This window comes from Salvia miltiorrhiza, chromosome 4, assembly GCF_028751815.1.
Source record: "Salvia miltiorrhiza cultivar Shanhuang (shh) chromosome 4, IMPLAD_Smil_shh, whole genome shotgun sequence".
Lineage (NCBI taxonomy): Eukaryota > Viridiplantae > Streptophyta > Magnoliopsida > Lamiales > Lamiaceae > Salvia > Salvia miltiorrhiza.
In genome coordinates, this window is record NC_080390.1 from 31630265 (window position 1) to 31651178 (window position 20914).

Genomic DNA, 20914 nt, shown 5'->3' on the forward strand with positions numbered 1-20914 from the left:
AGCACTCTACACAACGGTGTAATTGTGGTTGATTTTGGACTTCCATTGGAACTTAATCATTTGAATACTACTATAATAAGCTGTTAGTTGTCGTAGTGTCCAAATTGCAACTTGTTTTCTCCGAAAAATTGTTAAAGAAAAATTCCAAAATCTCAACATATCTTCAACTAAATCGCATTTCCTCGATCAGTCTAGTGTCGGTAGAAGTAGATGGATGGTGTGCAAATGATGTACATCCACAAATAATTCAAGCTACCCCAGCCACAATAAATCTTATAGAAGTAACGACAACCAAATCCTTCATTTAATTCAGTGTGCTCTATTACAAAAAATCCAAGCACAATTAAGTGATGATCATCCTTGAATGACCAACACTACCACCTCCACCTACATTTCAAAACTCAAGATTCCTAGCCTGAAAACTTCTCTGCAGATGCTCCATTAGCGTGATCGCTCCACTCGAATAGCAGCTACCTCTACCCTCCGACGACGCCGTGCCAATGCATGACGTAGGTGTGATCGCATCCGAACTCATCACCTCTATTTCCAGCAGCATCGCGCTGCGCCACTCCTCAATATACGCAGCATCATAATCCGGATTCAACCCCGCAGGCAGATGGCGATCCAGTAGAAAATCGAGCATCTCTTCACTTCTTCCCAAGAGTAGAGCAGCCTCACACACGCTCCTCTCCCTCTCCTCAATCGCTTTGAGGCGACACTTGTTGTCTATCACCCGCCCTAAATTGCTGAGGCACGCCGCCAAAATGTCTGCAATCATTCTACTTAACCGAACAAACAGTTCCTCATCCGTCACCGCGTTCTCCTCATCACAGCCGTCCAAAATCGTGCTGCTGATCCTGTACATTGAGTTCGCGGCGATGATCTCGGGCTTCCAGTTCGCAGGGTTGAACATGGGGCAATCAGGCACGTCTGTTTTCAAAGCAGACGCGATTTTTTCGCTTTCACGCGCTAGCTTCTGCAGCGCGTGTTGGGAGTTAGGACTGCTACAAGAGATCTCAGCGAGGTCGATTTCTTGCCATTTCCGGAATAGATCGACTCTCAACCAGAAATCAGCAGCTTTCCTTATGTTCTTCCACTCGTCCTTCGCGTAGAAGCTCTCTTCCACAATCTTCACGAAGAAGAGACCGTCTCTTACATCCTCCACCAGCTGATCGACCTTGCTTTTCTCGATGTGAGGGAGCGCCGCCGCAATGCTTGTGAGAGTAACCACAGCGAGAGACCAGCAGTTCTTGGGCTCCTTACTGTGTATGCTTGGGACTCCAAGGCTGTCGAATTCAGCCACTCCTTTGAAGCTTGAATCGCGCAAGAAATTAATCAAGCTACAAGGCTTCTGCCTTCTAGCAGCTTCTAGAACTTTGTCGACCTGTTTTGGAATGCTCTGCAGCATGTAGTCAGGCAAATCCGCCTCCCCCTCAAGGCGCAGAGAATTAGGCCTCACGCTTTGCAGGAAGTCGCGGCCTACTTGTCTCGCACTAAAATCCACAGAAGAACTCAAAATCATTTGGATAATGTTGATGACGGCGCCTGCTATGCAGCATGAGATTACGAGAACTAGCTTGTTAAACAGAACAACACAAATTTGAGCTCTGAGAAGGAGATCCACAATGAATCCTCTCGCGGTATAGAGAAATCGTCTGCATCCGCGGTGCCTAATTAATGGAGAAATCGGGCTTCCTTGAAATTCCACGAGCTTCCTAGTCCAATAATCCTCGACCTTGAATTCGCGGCTCAAGCTTCTGCCGTCGGCGACGGAGCATCTGAATCGGACGGCTGTGAGCCATCTGAATGAAGTAGAGATTGTGCCGAAAATTACTCCAATTGTCTGCACCAGTAGAATCCATATAGTGGAGCAGCCGTAGATCGAACCGGTCCGGCCGAGGCTACGATGCGCCACCCATGCGCGCACAATAGCCTGCGCAAGGATAAGAGCGTTGGCAAGGCAGATGACGCCGGCGGAGGCGCAGGCGGAGGAACGAGTGATGACGAACTGAGGGCTGCTGGTCTCCGCCATCACCCAATACTTGTTCACGAGATTCCTAAGCTTATCGACCACGGCGGCCCCGATGTCGGAGAATTCCTGGCTCTCGGCAAAATTGTGCCTCTCCTGATACTTGGTCTCGAGGCATTTCTTGGTGGTGAGCACCATGACTGCAGTGGAGCCGAGCACGAGAAGCAGGATGAGCATAAGGATGAGAGCGAGGATCTCCTCGGGGAGGAGGACGCGGTGGTGGAGGAACGACCGCGTCCCGACGATCTGGATACAGACGTCATTGACAACGGTGACGATGAAAATGCTCAATGCAGTGACGTTGATGAGAATGTCGGCGTCCCTCATGGACCCCAGCGACGGCACTAAGTTGGCCATGGCGGTGGACATGAGAGCGAGGCTGCTGATCTTGGCAAGGCGGTCGGTGACGGCGGTCATGTTGGTGGTGAGATCGATGGGCAGCTTGAGAGCGACGGAGAGGAGCGTGAGGGAGGTGGCGTTGAGAGAGAAGTATTTGGAAGGGAACCAGAACTTGTTGCTCCGGAATCCGTGAATGAGATCGGCGGCCAATGAGACGGAGCAGGCGAAGGAGGCGAGGGCGACGTACATGCCGATCAACGGCATTGGGGCCTCCAGCTTCCTCTGCATCGAAGGGTCGAAATTGGGGGTCGCCATTTAGTGTTTGGTTTTTTGAAGAACCCAAGTCATGTGGCGAGGGGAGTCTATATGTAATGAGGAAGTGGTAATTAATATTCGAGGAAGTTGCCTTATACTTTTCCACACACGCACACAGTGCCACTCCATGGGACCCATACATGCATGGTCTCTACCGTTGATCTCGTATTTTGTTTAGACTTCATGCCGCATTGGGGGTAACTCAAAAGATCATAGTATTTTCTTCCGATGGGTATCTCAAAGATAGTAAAAAGGTGATTGATATGATGGAATGGAAGGAAGGGAGGAAAGCAATGACAACGTGATTCCTTTGCTTGGTATGCATAAGGAATACAAAAGTAATGTAATGGTAATTCCTTGTTTGATTCCATTCCAATGATTGGTATCTAAAAATAAATTCTAGGAATGGATTGGAATTATTTTGTTTTACTAAATTAACATTTACATCATAATTTAAACTTTGAAGGCTTTGAATGGTTGAGTTGCAATTTTGGCAGAGTTTCAGCTTGTGTATTTGAATCAGTGAAGATTGAAGTATCCTCGAGCTCTATTTATAGGAGAGGTCTTAAATAGATCTGTTGACGGAGATGGTCTTCAAGAATTCATCCGTTGTGAGAGTAATTCGAATTTGGCTGAGGCTTCAATCTTCGAGGTTCCTTGTTTGGTGAGAAACGACGTCTCAGGTACATAAGGTAAGACGCCTCTGAAAAGTAGTTACCAAAAAGGAATGCTCTGCAGAGAAAGGGCGATCCTTAATATCTCTGCATTTAATGCGGCTGTACTTGAAGTGCGTGGCTTCCTTTTAACTCTGGAGATTCAGTCCGAGGAATAATGTTAACTGATACTTGACTTTAGTATCAGTTCGCTAAATCCACGTAGCCAGCATTGATGAATCAGTCATAACTGATTCTTCAGTTGAGAAACTCGTTCGGTCAAAACATCAGTATTTGACTTGGCCTTTAATCGCAAACATCAGTTGAGTTCTTCAGTCTTCAGTCTTCAGAACACTAGTTAAACTAGAGAAAGAAGTCCAACACTTGAGTTCAAAAAGTTCTAGTCTATTACAAAGAAAACCTAAGAATTTTGGTATCATCAAAACTAGGACTATGATATTTCATTAACTTTCCAACAGTGTATTTATACCATCTAATCTCACTCAATTTTCTTAATTTCATTTCTGACTTAAATATAAGTAAAAGTGGAGACCATGGACTCATGGCACCCCAAAAAAATGCTATACCTATCTACACTTTATAAAAGGAAGGACAAGGAGAATTATTGAATCTTCATTTTTTTCACTCTCTCTCTTCCATAACAGACACCCACATGCATGCATAAAACATCTTATTTTTTATTTTTCGGGGATCAACCAACGCTACCAACCGCCACGACATTCCTCTTTTCTTTATGTTTTCTTAACATTTGTTGTGGGATTAACTCACTCATTGGACCGGGAAATTTTTATAAAAACTTATTATTTCTTCTGTCTACTAAATGTCTTCTTATATTCGTCCACCCATAAAATAATATTCTTTTTTTCATATATAAATTCACTAAAGATCAGTCTTAGACTTGCCATATAGTTACACATATTATCATTAAGGTGCCACATGATAGCCTCTCACTTCTTTTTCTTATTTTATCTTCTCCACTCTCACCAAATACTTAACTAACTTTTCTTAGAACTAGTGCTTACTTCAGTAGCGGATTAAGGGGGGCTGGTAGCCCCTCCCAATTTTTGAGTTTTTTTTTCCAGTATATATAAGAAATACAAGAGAGAATATAATACATTAAAATATTGTTTTAATAATCTTAGTATCCATGTTAATTTCTTAATATTTTATAATTATTTGTCATATTAATTTGTTAAATTTGTGTTATTTTTGTCTTATTTGCCTTTCTTAGTTAATTTTCAATGTTGAATTTGACTCAATTTTCAAGTTATAAAGTAAAGTTATAAACTATAAATAATAAAAATTAGTTTATTTTTTTTAAAAGATGAACATAAAAAAAAAAAAAAAAGTTGCATAGATGTGTGTCTTTATATGTACATATTGTTGAATTAATGGAATGCGAACAACTATTTATTATACTTGGTGAATTAATGAAATGCGAATAACTATTTATTTTTCTAAGTGACTGAGTTTTAATCTTATGTCAATTAAAATTATACTTGGACATAAAAATGAAATGTACGAAATGCTAATTTTTTTTGGCTCGGAGGCTCCCGTCCCAGAATCCCGTGTAAATATTTTCTGACACCATATATATTTTAAGGGAAAAGGTGCATATTGGCCCTCGAAGTAGTAGCTCCTATAGCGTATAACCCCTCTTGCTCACTGTGTGTGCAATTAAACTCCTGAACTCCGAGAAAAGGGTGCAAATTTCCCCCTCTGACCTAACGCCGTTAAGTGTCCGTTAACATTTGGGTTTAATTGCACCCTCTACTTCAGGGGTTGATCTGCACCTTAATTTTTTTTTTTTTTTAATTTCAGCAACCTACCTCCGGCATCAACTTAACCGCCCCCGTACTCATCGATTCTGACTTGCACCTTGTCAGCTCGCACACGCCCAATCTCTTGGTTCTCGACTGCCCACCGCTTACATGCAACAACGCCACCAGCTTCTTCACCGCTCCGCACAACAGCATCTCCTCCAACACCTTAACCTTTTAGGCTTATCTTATAATATTAATTGTGTATATATTTATCTATATAATATATATTTAAATTTTATTTATTTATTTTTGAATAATTATTAAAACTCTAGATAATAATTATGATTTTATTTTTGGTTAATTTAATATTTGTAAATTTATTTTAAAAGAGAAAAAAGAATGGATCCGGGTTAGGACTCGAGACCCTGTGAATCTAATGGATCTGGACATGAATCTCGTTTTTTTGGACCTAATGGATTTGGACCGAATCCTGACCCAAGTAAAAAAATACGGATATGGATTTGGACCAAGCAAGATTCGATCCAGGTCCACATCTGGAGTTGGTGATGCTGCTGCATGTCAGTGGTAAGCAGTCGACGATCAAGAGATTGAGCGCGTGCGAACTAACAAAAGTGTAAGTTGGAGCCGATGAGTACGAGGGGCGGTTAAGTTGATTCCGGATGTGGGTTGCTGAAATTATAAAAAAAAAAAAAAATTAAGCTGCATATCCACCCTTGAAGTAGAGGGTGCAATTAAACTCAAACGTTAACGGACACTTAACGGCGTTAGGTCAGAGGAGAGAATTTGCACCATTTTCTCGGAGTTCAGGGGTTTAGTTGCACACACAGTGAGTAAGAGGGGTTATACGCTATAGGGGCTACTACTTCGGGGGTCAATCTGCACATTTTCCCATATTTTAATAAGTTCATCCCCTAACAATAAATCCTAGATCCGCCCCTAACTCACTTCATCGAAAATGATATTTTATAGACGGATGGAGTATAATTAAGTTGTATTTTATGTTTTTTATTCTATTATTTGTGTTGTAGTTTTATCAGTCCAAACTTATTTTTAGATACAAAAATATAACTTCACCTAGTTTATTAATTTTTAAAATCTTTATTTTGTTTCTGGCTTCCAGATCTCTCTATAAATACATGACTAGCTAGGAAAGACGAAGAAATAAAGGATCCCGTCTAAAAAGGAGAGAAATCCACAAGGAATATGGTTGGAAAAATGAGCCAGCTGTGTTTTCACTAATTAGTCTTTTTTTTTTTTGTAAGATCAAAAAGATATACTAGCTGGTCAGATAGTAAGGTCCATAACTACTTTAGTTATCCTTCTTTATGTTGGATGTAACATGTATATAAGCCAAGATATGATTCAACTTACTTATTTTGTAATCACACAAATTTTAGCCTTTGAGTGACGAATTATTTGTCACTTCCCATCTTCTGTTTAAATAAACGTACAGAACTATCGTAGTCATTGATCCATATATAGATTTTAAAGTGGGTATGATCATCAATTTATTTTGATATGAAATTATGGGTTCTTATAATCTATAGTATTCCTACTTATTTTAATTTCTAAGGATAGTTTAGTAATTTAATATTATATATATATATATATATATATATATATATATATAAATTTATGTTATATTGATCATGGATATTGAATATGCTAATACAAGAAGAGTTAAATAATGCTTCATCCGTCCCGCGAAATTTAAGCAGTATTTCTTTTAGGGTTGTCCCGCGAAATTTGAACACTTTCTTTATATGACAATTTTTTTTCTCTTTATTCACATTTTCACTTTTTCACATACCATATTTAACACACTAAATACAAACTCCTTAAAATTCATGCCCAAAAGAAATTGCTCAAGTTTCGCGGGATGGAGCCTCCGTCCCGCGAAGCATGAGCAACTTCTTTTCGGCACGGGTTTTAAGGAGAGTGTGGTGATTTAAGTATATTTGCTAATAAAGTGCATAAGTGATTACTTGTTGCTTTAGTTATGTTTATTGTTTTTCCTTTTATTTTTACAATTTTAACTCATAATTTGTTTTGATTTTATTATGATTATTTAATTATATATGATTAATTAAATCAATATTTAAATAATCAAAATTATGAAATACACGAAATTCCAAAAAAACACTCAACATAATTTAATGAAAGACAGATTACCATCTTTTAGCAAATTCAGACTGAAATAATTTTAATCAAAATAACGGTGGTAGATTACATTTGACATTCAAATTACAGTTTTTGCCAAAAACAAAATCAGAGCACCACCAATTCAGAGCAAAGAACCAATTAAATCAGAGCACTACCAACAAATCATAGCACCACCAAATCAGAGCACCACACTAATTATATCCGAACGACATCACCTCATCACTTTTTAAGCTCAAACCTTGTTCTTTGAACATTGCATTGCACTCTATTTCGGCTATGGCAACACACTCGGCCCACTCCTCTGTGGTCGGCTTCCAAAGGAAGTACACAGGAGAGAAATCGACTGGCGACATCACTTCGCTCGCCTCCACTCCAGTTTCACACCGTGCTTCCATTATGCCGTTGACGACCCCCAAGCCCTAGGGTGTTGTAAACAACCATACCTCCACTGGAGGAGGGGGAGGGTAGCCGAGGGGGTCTCGTTTGCCTCGCCTCCGGCGAGCCCACTGCTAGCAGAGATGATCGCGGTGTTGAAGCTTAAATAGTTAAGTTGTCGTTTCACTTCGTGAAAATGAACACTACACCTCTCGAGTTGATACACACTGATGTGTGTGACTTGAAATTTGTGCAAACTAAGTGGAAATAAATATTTCATTACGTTAATCGACGAAACCATAAATGTATTGTCAAGTTTACCCTTTGAAAGGTAAAGATGAGGCAATTGAAGCTTTTAAGAAATTTAAAGCACAAGCCGAAAATCAACTTGATCGAAAAATCAAGATTGTTTAGAGTGATAGATGGAGGCGAGTATGTAGTGTCGTTTGAGGAGTTTTGAAACGAAAGTGGCATAATTTATTAAACGACGACTTCGTATTCACCTTTGTCTAACGACGTTGCAAAACATAAAAATAGAACGTTAAAAGAAATGGTGAATGCATTGTTGATCAGTTCAAGATTACCATAAAACATCAGGGGAGATGCTTTTTTGATGGCCAATTATATCGTGAACAAAATCCCACTTAAAAATAGAGATGTGATTATATATGAGATACAGAATAGATGTAAACATCGTATAACTACGTCAAACTGTGGGAGTGTTCGGATAAGGTAGAAGTACCTTTACTTAACCAAGTTGCAATTGACCCTAAAATTGTCGATTGTATGTACAGGCTATGGACATAATAGTAGTGCATGTCATTTCCTTGTTCACAGCTTGCAAGTAGGAATGTCAATCAAGTAAACCCACCGGGTTTCGGGCTAGTCCTATCGAGTGCCGAAACAAAATGGGACGCTTGTTATGGGACAAAAGGAGTATCATTTTTTATTTTTATATCTAAATATTTTATGTTAAGTATTAAATTAAAAATACAGAGAAGTGAAATGATGAGTATAACTTTCTAATATTGAATCAAAATACATTTCACAAAATTTTGGAAAAAAAATATCTTATTATACTAATTTTCATAAGAAAAGTAATGAAATTGAAAATCAAATAACAAGAAAATTTTCGTATAATCAAGCGAACATATTATTTTCAGGTCAGCCTTATTGGGTTTCGAGTTATTTTCGGGCCATCCCAATTGTGTGTCAGACTATTCGGTTACAGGTTATTCAGGTTGTAATTTTATCAAGTTGAAAATGTTCAGTCATAACCCTCTCGGATTGGCGGGCTAATCAGACCAGCCCATCACCCACAGATTTCAGGCTAGATTGGCATCCCTACTAGCAAGTACCCGAAGTGAGCACTGGTACTATCATTGAGTCAAGGAATGCACTATTACTTTAGAGTGTATATACTTACAAGAATAAGAATATTGATACGGTTGGTACTAGTTCTATGAAAAAATAAAAAAGATATGACGACGATATTAGTTCTCAACCTATTTAGGTGGAACCAATACGTATCAAGAAAGGCAAAATCGTAAAAGATTTTGGGCCTGATTGAATTGTGTAATATTTCATTGTCTCATAAACCAGTTCTCGGTGAATGAGAAATGGTGTATTATAGAAGCTATATGATTAGTACGAGTATTGGTACGAGTCCTGATATGTATAGTGATACGGGTACCACATTGAGACCGAGTTTGTCTAGCACACATGAGACTTTTGGTCTATCAGCAGCCTGATGACCTTCTAGTTGTGTAATCGTCGAGAATTGATGGCTCCATTCATAGTATCTGTTAATGTTGTGCTTGTACAAGTCCCTCCAAAATGATTATATATAGCTGCATTTGTAGGTGTATCCAAGACACTTAAAAACACATCCAAACACATGAAATTCTGCGTTCAAATTTTGGATATAGTTGCATATTATTCTCAGTTCCCAACATTACATTGAGATCATCAACGCTCGTCCGATTTTAGTGCTAATATCATAGAGACGTAAGTCGTTTTATCTTTAGGGATATTAATACCATGTGCTCTATCTCGGGCGTAAATTGTCTTGCGAAAAAATGTCTTCTCAACTAGCTTGTAGGATGTTTGTAGGTCTTAGTTCTTTAGTATATATGTTGGTTTGTTGGTTGGCACTCGTTCTTTCATTTTGTATTTCATTTGTTGGTTCTACTTCCTTAGTATTATTTGTTGGAGTCCATATTGTCTCTTCTTTTCCTTCTTTACTTCATTTTATCGAGTTGCAATCGCGGAATACGTATGCCGCATTTTCTAACATTCTTAGGGGGGCGTTTACTTTGAAAAGTTAGCATTAATAGATAAAGATATTAAGATTAATCCCTTGTTTACTTTGATGGATTGAAACTTTGGGATATCCCTACAGCCTTGATTATTTCTATCATTTAAGCTATGTTTGCTTGATTTTTATCTCATTGAAATGGTGGGATTTGAGAAATCTTACTATTGAGGATACAAATACTCTATCATACATCTTATCATTGATGTAAAGTAAAAGTCGCCTTACTTTATTTGGATTAAACTCTTATTTATGAAGACGGTATTTATTTTTCGAGGAATTATGAAAATGATATTGATCTTGAATATTTTTATATTTATTAACTCAATCGAGAAAGTTAAGCCGAAATTTCATGTGATTTTTATGTTAAAACCGGAACAACTCATAATATAGTGGGATGTATTTCCATTTTTAAAAGCAATTAGGAAAATTTCCATTTTTTAAAATCATACTAGATTTGCCATTCATGCGATGCACGAAATATTTATATTTTTAAAATTTAAAATTATATATATATATATATATATATATATATATATATATATATATATATATTAAGGGTATGCAAGGAACTTAAAATGATATGAATTGTGTAATCGTGTAAGAAATCTAAAATTATAAATTTTTTGAATTTTGATAAAATATATAACTTCAAACCAACCATTAAATCTATTAAAATTTACCCATATTTAATTTTATAAGGGTTAATTGTAGTTTATGGCCCGAACTTTGGAGTCATTTGTACATATGGCCCAAACTTTAAAAAATATAAAAAAATAGCCTAAACTTTGAAATCATTTGCAAAAATGGCCTGAACTTCGAAAAATACAAAAAATAGCCTGAACTTTGAAATCTTTGTAAAAATGGCCTGAACTTTGGAGTCATTTGTAAAAATGACATTAACTTTAAAAAATACAAAAAAATGGCATGAACTTTGAAGAGTAAAAATTTAAAATGCTCACTTCTTTATCTTTTTTTGTAAAAATGCCCTCTCTTATTATACAAAGCATTCTATGCCCTATTCTTTAAGTACCCTTTGATTTGATAGGTTTGCTTGATTTTTTATGAAAGTCTTACACATTTGACCGATTTGACAGCTATCAATCATAAAAGTCAACGATTTGACAGCTATCAGTCAATAGTACATATGACCGATGGGTGGCTAGATCATGTGTCCGGCCGGGCGGACACATGATTTCACCGGCCGGACACATGATTTTATCGGTCGGACACATGTCTGACCGATAAAATCATGTGTCCGGTCGTTAAAATCATGTGTCCGGCCGGTAAAAACTGTGTCCGGCCGGGCGGACACATAATTTCACCGGCCGGACACATGATCCGACCGATAAAATCATGTGTCCGGCCGGCCGGACACATGATCTAGCCACCCACCGATCATATGTACTCTTGACTGATAGCTGTCAAATCGTTGACTTTTATGACCGATGGCTGTCAAATCGGTCAAATGTGTAAGACTTTCACAAAAAACCAAGCAAACCCATCAACATCAAAGGGTAAATAGGCACTTCACATATTTAGGGCATAGAATGCTTTTCATGATAAGAGAGGGCATTTTTCAAAAAACACATAAGGGATGGGGCATTTTTGTCCATTAACACAACTTTGAAGTCGTTTGTAAAAACGGCACGAACTTTATTAATACATAAAATGACTCAATTTTTATCAAATGTATCAAAATGGCATGAGCTTACACTTTCTGAATCAAAAGTATGATAATTGATTCCCGTATCATAAGAATTTTAATATCGTACAAATAATTTTTCTCTCGTAAAATATTATTGACAACACGAATTTTTTAAACTTTGAGTACATAAAATTCATATTATGCACATATAGAGAATTTTCACATACTTTTCAGGTCATTTTAGATTTTGTATTTATGAAAGATCGAGCCAATTTAGATTTTTTAAAATTCGGGTCATTTTTACAAATCTTCATAATTCAAATTATTTTTTGTATTTTTTTTAAGTTCAGACAATTTTTACAAATTTTCAAAATTCAAATTATTTTTGTATTTTTTTTTAAATCCGTGTTATTTTTACAAATGACTTCAAAGTTCATGTCATTTTTTTCTATTTTTTAAAGTTCATGTCATTTTTACAAATGACTTTAAAGTTCAGGCCATTTTTCCAAATGACTACAAAGTTCATGTCATTTTTTTGTATTTTTAAAGTTCTGGTCATTTTTATAAATAAATTCAAAGTTCAGGCTATCTTTTTGTATTTTTTAAAGTTCGGGCCATATTTACAAATGACTCAAAAATTCGGGCCATAAACTATAATTAACCCATTTTATAATTTGTGTCTTATATTTAGCCATGTATTTACATGGAAATAAGTACCATGGAAGATTGTAGTGGTCCCTACAAAGAAAGTTCATGATAGTTACTTGGCTAATGGCAGTGATAAACTGTTTTTTTTTTACATAATTAATGAATGGTAATTGACGGCCAATTTGATAAATATAGTTATTTGATTTTTTTTTTCATAAATGACTATAAATTTTTTTATAATTTACAAAATTGTCATTCAAATTAATTTAAAATTGAGAACTCTCTTTTTAATGTGAGTGTTAGCTCAAGACCTGAGAGTTTGAATTCGAATCCTCAATCGTGCAACTTTTAAATTTCTTTATTTACTTATTTATAAATAAGAAAAAAAAAGATGGACTTCTCATAACGTAACGTGGTGGAGTTCCATTTCTAAAATCAACTAGGAAACTTTCCATTTTTTAAAATAACTCACAGATCCGAGGAGTTTTATAAACTTTCCATACACGTTCAACTTTCTTAATAAAACTGTAGTTTCCACTTTTAGTACTTATCAGATATGTCCCTCATTTCATTAATCTTTTAGGAAATAATACAAATATTAACAAAAATAATTAAATATATTATGGATAAAGAAATAGATTTATTTGAAAATAGTATTAAATGAAAATTAATTAATTATATTATGAGTGGAGATTGAGACTTGTCTTAATGAGTTATATGTGATAAAATAAGTAAATAAGTTGATATATTGAAAGTAATATGTATTGGTTTATTGTGAGGTAGTATCTATAAATATAAAGAGACTATTTTTCGTGAATGTAACAAAATAGCAAAAATGAATTATTTTTTTGGGACGAAGAGAATATTCAATTTCATGTGTTATTATTATTTAATGAAGTGAGAATTTTAGATGAAATTAAAATATTGTGTTTATTTTCAATAAGAAAGAGCACATTTATAAGTATGAAATGAAAAGCAATGCCAAATATTTTGGATGGGAGCAATTAGCGTTGTCGATCGGTTCGGGTTCGGTTACCCGTACCCAAATTTTGGGTTACCCGAACTCGAAATATGTCATATTTCACTAACCGTTCCCGAACCGTTTTATGTGTTCAGTTACCCAATATTTGGGTATCTGAATACCCCATTTAAAAAATTAAAACTCACAATAATTTTGTTAGTTAGAGGTTTTGGACCCTGGTCTCCAAAAAATACACAGAACTACTTATCCACTAAACTAAAACTCATTCTCATACTTTAAATATAACATAATTTTATTTTAGATAAAAACCGATTTTTTTAATTAATAATTAAAATAATATATATATATATATATATATATATATATATAATTAAATAATTTTTGGTTATTCGGTTAACCCAAATCGATTATCGGGTTAACCGATACCCGATTTTTTTTTATAAAATAATAACCGAAATTGATCCAATAATAAAAAAATTTAGTTATTGGATACTTCAACTCGAGAATTTCGATTCCATTAATAAATTATTTAAAACGTGATAACCCTAGGAACAATGCATACATGCATGGACTTGTGATTGACATTGAAAAGTGTTTGATTAAATATGATGTGCTTATAATTCGGAATTATTGACGCAGCATAGAATTTACCATTATTGACCATACGAAATATTCCTTTTTCGTACGCGTTCCCTTTAAATACTTTAATCAGACGTGGACATATTAATTTGTAGTAGAAGATATTCTTTCGCTTTGGCTGATGTAAGAGAAATTTTAGTATCAATAAATAAATATTTGTCCATTTTTTCCTCAAAAATAAAATAAAATATTTGTCCATTTGACCAATGGGCTGATGGAAGATAAATTTTGGTATGAATAAATATTTGTTCATTTGACCAATCGGCGACCGTTCTGATCGATCACCATGTACTAGTACTTCTTTTCTTCGCCCACCAATTTCGGCCGCTTTGTGCCATTGTCTGATTTAATTATACTTGTTATAAAAATATTCACAATCGGATTCTCTTTGCGTCCACGAACCTGTATATGCAACTGTTTCAATCAATTTTAAGGATATGATATATATCAAATATATTAATATTCTAAGGGTGAGTAGCTTATTTTCATTTATTTTCTCTCAAATATTTGATAATGTTATATTTAGGTAGTGATGTGAAAATATTTTTTAATATTTTTTTATCTTTTCATCTCTAATAAACATACGTTAAAAGAGAGAAAAATATAATATTTTCTCACATTTTCTTATCTATAATTTTGTAATGAAAATTTTACAATCAAATTAAATTTTACAATCGCCCTTAAAGCTGTGGGGTTTGCTTCGACCTTTATTTTGTGGATATCTACCATTTTCTCATCCGCTCGCTTGTCTATTCTTTATAATGCCAGTTTATGGGGCTATTTTTTCCTTGTTCTCGAGGCGTCGTCAAGGAGACCCTCTTTCTCATTAATAGATTAATTAAAATTTTAGGCAAAAATTTCATATATAGTTTCTTTTTTATGCATCACGATCTCAAACAACCTAATTGGACAGATTTCAAACAATTTGCTTGGGCATATCAAACAATCAACTTGGGCATCTAAAACAATTTCAAACAAAATCAGCGTGTTTGGGCATCACAATCTCAAACAAAATCGAATTCAATTTCAAACAAAATCAGGGTGTTTGGGTATCACAATATCAAACAAAATCGAATCCAATCTCAAACAAAAAATTCGCTCAGAGGAGGAAGGTAAAGTGGCGGGGGATCTACTTCCTATACAAATTCACATCTATTGCTTTGCCGTTTCTAGAGTTTCACTTGCAGGGGGTGGACTAGGGGTGAGCATTCGGGCGGTTCAGCTCAAAATCGAACCGTACCCAAAAAAATCAACCCAAACCGCCCATAAAATTTGAAACCAAACCAAACCGTTTAGATAGCCGAAACCGAACCAAACCGAACCATAAATTTTTGGTTCGGTTTGACATAAACCAGTTTATTTTATTTATTTATTTAAAAATATATATTTAATAATTTATTAATAATATTTAATTATTGATGATAGAATTATAATCTAATATGAGTAAAGTACTAAAGTGTAAAACCCAAAAACATGAATTTAATTTTTAATTATTTAATAATTATTTATTTAAAAATATATATATTTAATAATTTATTAATAAATTCGGGCGGGTTCGGGTTGAAAATCGCACCATTTTTTCAAACTTGAACCCGAAACGAAATGGTTCGATTTTTTTAATTTCAAACCGAACCAAATCGTTTCATACATAAAAATCGAATCAAACCGCTATTTTCAGTTCAGTTTGATGGTTCCGATTCGATTTTGCTCAGCCCTAGGGTGGACGGTGGTGGACAGATCTGGAGAAATCTCCAAATGGAGGCACGCACGCATGCCCAGAGAGGGCGACAAATCGATGACAGACCGCGCTGCTGCGTCTCTTAGTTTAGGTGGTTGGAGAGGGGATGAGTGGTGAGTTCTTTGGCGTTGGAGTGGTCGGAGAGAAGGGTTGAGATTGAGAGGGCGGCGAAACTGAAGATGTCACTAACGGCATAGTAGGCGCAGTGAAGGAGAGAGTAGTGACAAGCGCCAAGAATTTTGAAGAGAGAGGAGAGCCGGCGACCATATAGAGGGAGAGATCGAGAAAGAGGGAGTAGTGAATAAGTTTTAATTAGGGTTAGGATATAATGAATTTTAATTAAGTTTTTAATTAACTCCTAATTTTAACTCAAAATGGAAACGTGTCATGTAATTTGGGACAATCCAAAATAGAATATGTATCATTAATAATAAGACGAAGATATTATTTATTACGTATAATTGTATAGTTTTTAAGAAACTCTTATAAATGAAGTTGTATATTTTTTTTAGAGGAAAGTTGTATAGAACTTCTTAGGATCACAAGTTTTAAGATAAAAGTTGTTAAGTGTGATAAATGGTTGTTGAGTATATTGAGAATGGTGAAAAGATGTTGTAATTAGTGTTGAGAATGGTGAAAAGTGAAAAGTAAGTGGTGAAGTATAATCCAAAAATAGGTAAGAAGTTTTTTTGTGGACGTTCCAAAAAAAAAAGAGGAAGTTCTCGTTTTTCTTGTATAATTTTAATTAATTATTTTAAAACTCGACTCATTTTTTTTATTAAAAATTTATTAGAATCCTCCAATAAAATTTATTTCGTTGGGTCATGATTATTGGCGGAATCAGCTGGCCAAAATCAGTCGGTTGTGCGGTTTACTATATTTTATAATCTACTCTGGAAATACTTATTGTGTTAATAGGGGAATCTACCCACATTGATAAAACATCTTACAAAACTACCCACTTTGAAAGTCAAAGACCGAAAAGTGTACTTGATGGTGATGGATTGCTTGGTTTTTTGTGTAAAAGTTGATGATGATGGAAATTGTGTAAGAAAACAGTTAAAATTGGTACAAAATGTGAGAAAACGTCACTTTCATGCATTATAAGATTAAATAGATTTGAAAATTTTGAATAAATTAGGGGACGTTTGTGTGTTACAAACATTAATAAGAAGGCCAAAAAAATCACGATTATGTCAATTCTTAAGCAAATTTTTTTAAAAAAACCAATGAACCACGTATCCGCCAGTAATTTGTAGCCGGCCGCAGTAGCTGCTCACGTTTGTGACCGGCGGCTACTATTCAGCGGCTACTAATTACTGGCGGCTACTAGGGTTATTCGCTTCAAAAAAAAATAATTGTTCATAATTAACATGATTGTGAATTTTTATCCTTCGTGAATTTTTATTGTTACATATGTACCGTTATTTTTAGATTTTTATTTAATTTTACAAGGGGAAATATGAGAGATAGTGAAATATTTACAGTACAAGAAGTACACATGGATGGGAAATATGAGAGATAGTGAATCTGCCAAAATTTGGATTATAGTGGGGGTAATAACACTCACTTTATGCATGATTTGATTGCACATAAAATAATAGACTTGCACATAAAATAATAAGAAATTATATACCAATTATTTGGAAATTCATATATTCGGAAATGAAATAATATTCTATAGCCAAAAAGTAAAGTATCCGCCATAAAATTTTTTTCGCCATCAGTAGCCGCTAACAAAAAAGATAGGGCGGCTACTGGCTCCGTTGTACGATTTTCTGGCGGAGACCCTTCTGGCGGATACTGGGTCTGTGAGGCAGAAAATATTATTTTGTGTCAAAATATGTATAATTTTTAATTTTTCAGCTTGTTATGAATATTTCAATATAACATACGCATTCCTCTTTTGTATTTGTTGTTTTTTTTTTTGTTAATGTTTTAGTAAAAAATTAAAAGTACATACTGAGAAGGTGACTCTGCAAAAATTTTGGTTGTTGTGGGGCATTAATGCTAATTTTATGCATGCGTGAGGTGACATGCAATAATAGATTGAAGCCGTATTGAATGAACACTACACTTCACGTGAACTTTTTGTAAGGAATCAAGTTTAGTCCTTATAAGGCTGCATTTGTGAATGACCAAAACACAAATTGAAATACTCACCCTGAATTTCAGAAATTCAGGCATACCCTAAAGATTTGAGTGGTTTTGTGCGAGAGCAGGCAATTTGTGTTGAATTTCAGCCCGAAAAGGTGATTCTCCTGTATTGTTTGTATAAATTATAGTTTGCATGTTTAATCGTATGTTGTTTTTAACGTTGAGAGCATGTTTTACGTTATTTTAATGAATTTCTTTATTATCTGAAATTTAAAAGCATGTTAGGGAAATATTAAACCTGTTTCTAATATAATTGAATGTTTTGAACAAAAAAAATGAAGTATCCGCTAGAATTTCATTAGACGACGACAATAGCCGCCGACCCCACAAGGTCAGCGGCTACTGGTGACGGATACCAATATTCTGGCGGATACTTCATTTTTCGTGCTTATTGTGATATTTTGAACTTTGTAAGCGTATTTTAATACTATATTTTATGTGGTTTTATAGATGGAATTCGTGAGATACATATATGTGAGATACAACGGAGTCGTCGATGGTATATACTATGTTGGCGGGGCTACGGAGGTCCTTTTCCTCTTAAATGAAACAGTTGCGAGCCTGATATACAGCATCAACAATGTAATGACAATGCATTCGTTGAGCCCGAACTATCAATTGTATTATTTGGCGACCAATCGATTTGGAAGGGAGACGAAATGCGTAATAAGTGACGACGATGATGTGCAAGGCTTGTTGGAAACTGCCGAATATCCCATGGTGTACGTTGAGCACAACAACGACCCGGTCGAAGAAGCGTACATCCCTACTTTTGATTTTGCCCAGGCTTCGGGATACGGAAATGATGAAGCACAATCTAGTCAGTATGAGACGTCGTATCATGCTCGCGAGAGCGCACCTCCAACACAGTACTTTTCATGGGATGAGCAACCGTTGGACGAATCCGCATGGAATCTGAATGAAATATATATGCGGGAGATTCAACCAGGTGCGGACGGATGAAGCCGTACAACCTGAAGACGAAGCCGAAGAACCTGATGACGATTCTGATGAAGAAGACGAAGAATACGATCCAACGAACGAGTCGGGCACAGATTCTGCCGCCTCTGAGGATTTATTAGACGATGATCTGATAGAGTTTACGGCGACCGAGCGAGCAGGTTGGATCCGACAAAGTAGAACCCGTCACGGAAATCCGACGGACTCGACCGGTGATCTATCTAATTGGATAGTTCCGTTGATTCCAGTGGACGCCACGACTTCGCTCGTTGCTCGCGAGAGTGAGCTGTCCAGAGTTGCTGATTTGGGGAAGAACTCTTTTTACAACAATAAAGAAGAATTGGTCCTTGCTGTTGGCTTCTGGAATATGAAGCAAGGGGCTGAGGCAAAAGTTGTACGCTCAGATCAGGGACGCCTCTATTACAAGTGCAAGCACTCTGATAAGTGCAAGTTCGATGTGCGTGCATCTTGTCACGACGGAGGGATGTGGGGAGTGCATAAGTTTAAAGAGCACTCTTGCCAAGGGAAATTGGGCATTTTGAAACGAATAAAGGCACATTCGAATGTGGTTGCAGCTTATGTGGAAAAAAGAATACGCGATGACGGAGAGGTCATTAAGCCGAAATCTATTATGGCGGAGTTGTTACGTGAATTTGGCGTCAGAATCAAATATGATGTCGCGCTGCGTGCAAGAAATCTCAGCTTAGAGAAGATATACGGTCGAATTGATGATTCGTTCCTTCTTCTGCCCAAATATTTGTATGCCCTAAGTCAAGCGAATCCAGGCAACGTGATGGATTTGGAAGTAGACGAAAACAATCGATTCAAACATCTGTTTCTTGCTCTTGCGGCTTCCATCTCACCTTTTTTCTTTTCGCTTCGACCAGTGATTGTGGTCGACGGCACACACTTGAAGGGGAAGAACAATGGTATTTTGTTCGTCGCCGTGACAAAAGATGCAAACGAGCAAGTTTTTTCGTTGGCATTTGGTGTCGGGCCGATCGAGAATGATGAGTCATGGAAGTGGTTCCTGTCAAATGTGAGACAAACTTTTGGTCAGCCCGACAACTTACTAGTTGTCTCTGATGCACATGTCTCCATTGCTAATGCTGTGAAGAGCGAGTTACCAAATGCTACTCACGGTCTTTGCTACTACCACTTGCAGAACAAAATTAAGGGCTACGGGCAAGCTGTTGTTGAGCTTTTCCGCCAGGCTGCATACGCCTACACGGACTCAGAATTTTCACGTGCAATGTCGGCTATGGCTCAATTGAAGCCGGCGGCGTACGGGAAGTTGATGCGCGTAGGCCCTGAGAAGTGGGCACGATCACAAAGTCCGGTGACCCGTTATAGTTTTCTTACAGCTAATGCTGCCGAGGCTTTGAATGCCCGTTTGTTGTAGGCCAGACGGCTTCCTATATGCTCCATGCTGGAGGCAATCAGGATGGTTCTGGAGCAGTGGTTCAATGACAGACTTGCGTCTGCGGAAGAGAGCAATGATCTTCTTACCCCAGAGGCAACACAGAAGATAAGTGCGGAGATCTCAAAGAGTCGTCGCTACACTGCGAAGAGGAACTCCGAGAGAAAATACAGGGTTCGTGCTGGTGATCGTCGCTTCATGGTTGACCTTCAAGCGAAGAGTTGTGAATGCAATGAATTCGACCTGGACGGCATGCCGTGTTCTCATGCGATCGCAGCCATTACGTATGTTAAATCTATTTTATTATAAAATTACAGTTATTAGATGCGTACTAAATATAATCATTCTTTTCGCAGTGAGGCGAAAGAGCCAGTGGAAGATTACTACCTGCGGAGTTCACTGGTTCAAACATACTCCGGTTCAGTAAATCACTTGCCTCCCTTAGAGCATTGGGAAATTCCGTTTGAAGTTGCAACTGATATTGTTTTGCCAAACCTTTCTCGGCGACAAGCTGGTCGACCAAGAGAATCTAGAATTCCTTCAGCTGGTGAGAGGCCGACTCAGAGGACTACTACAGCGGATGCATCAAGTAGTCTGGGAAAACGAGCACCCAAAACCTGTGGTCTATGTGGCTCGCCTGGCCACACACGTAGAGCATGCAAGGGTACGGGCTGGGAGCAGTAGTTTAATTTCTTGTTATATTAAATTTGATGGATATTGATGTTTTTT

At 36.7% G+C, this 20914-nt stretch overlaps 1 protein-coding gene across 1 annotated transcript; it reads right to left on the reverse strand.

Moving 5' to 3' along the window:
- Positions 1 to 394: 394 nt before the first annotated feature.
- LOC131023298 (uncharacterized) lies at positions 395 to 2683 on the reverse strand. The gene has a single exon (XM_057952845.1). It carries the CDS (start codon positions 2681 to 2683, stop codon positions 395 to 397), a length of 2289 nt encoding a protein of 762 aa, XP_057808828.1.
- Between the last annotated feature and the right edge of the window lie 18231 nt (positions 2684 to 20914).

Coding starts and splice junctions, on each gene's coding strand:
- LOC131023298 (XM_057952845.1), bottom strand. CDS start 2,683: ATGGCGACCCCCAATTTCGACCCTTCGATGCAGAGGAAGCTGGAGGCC.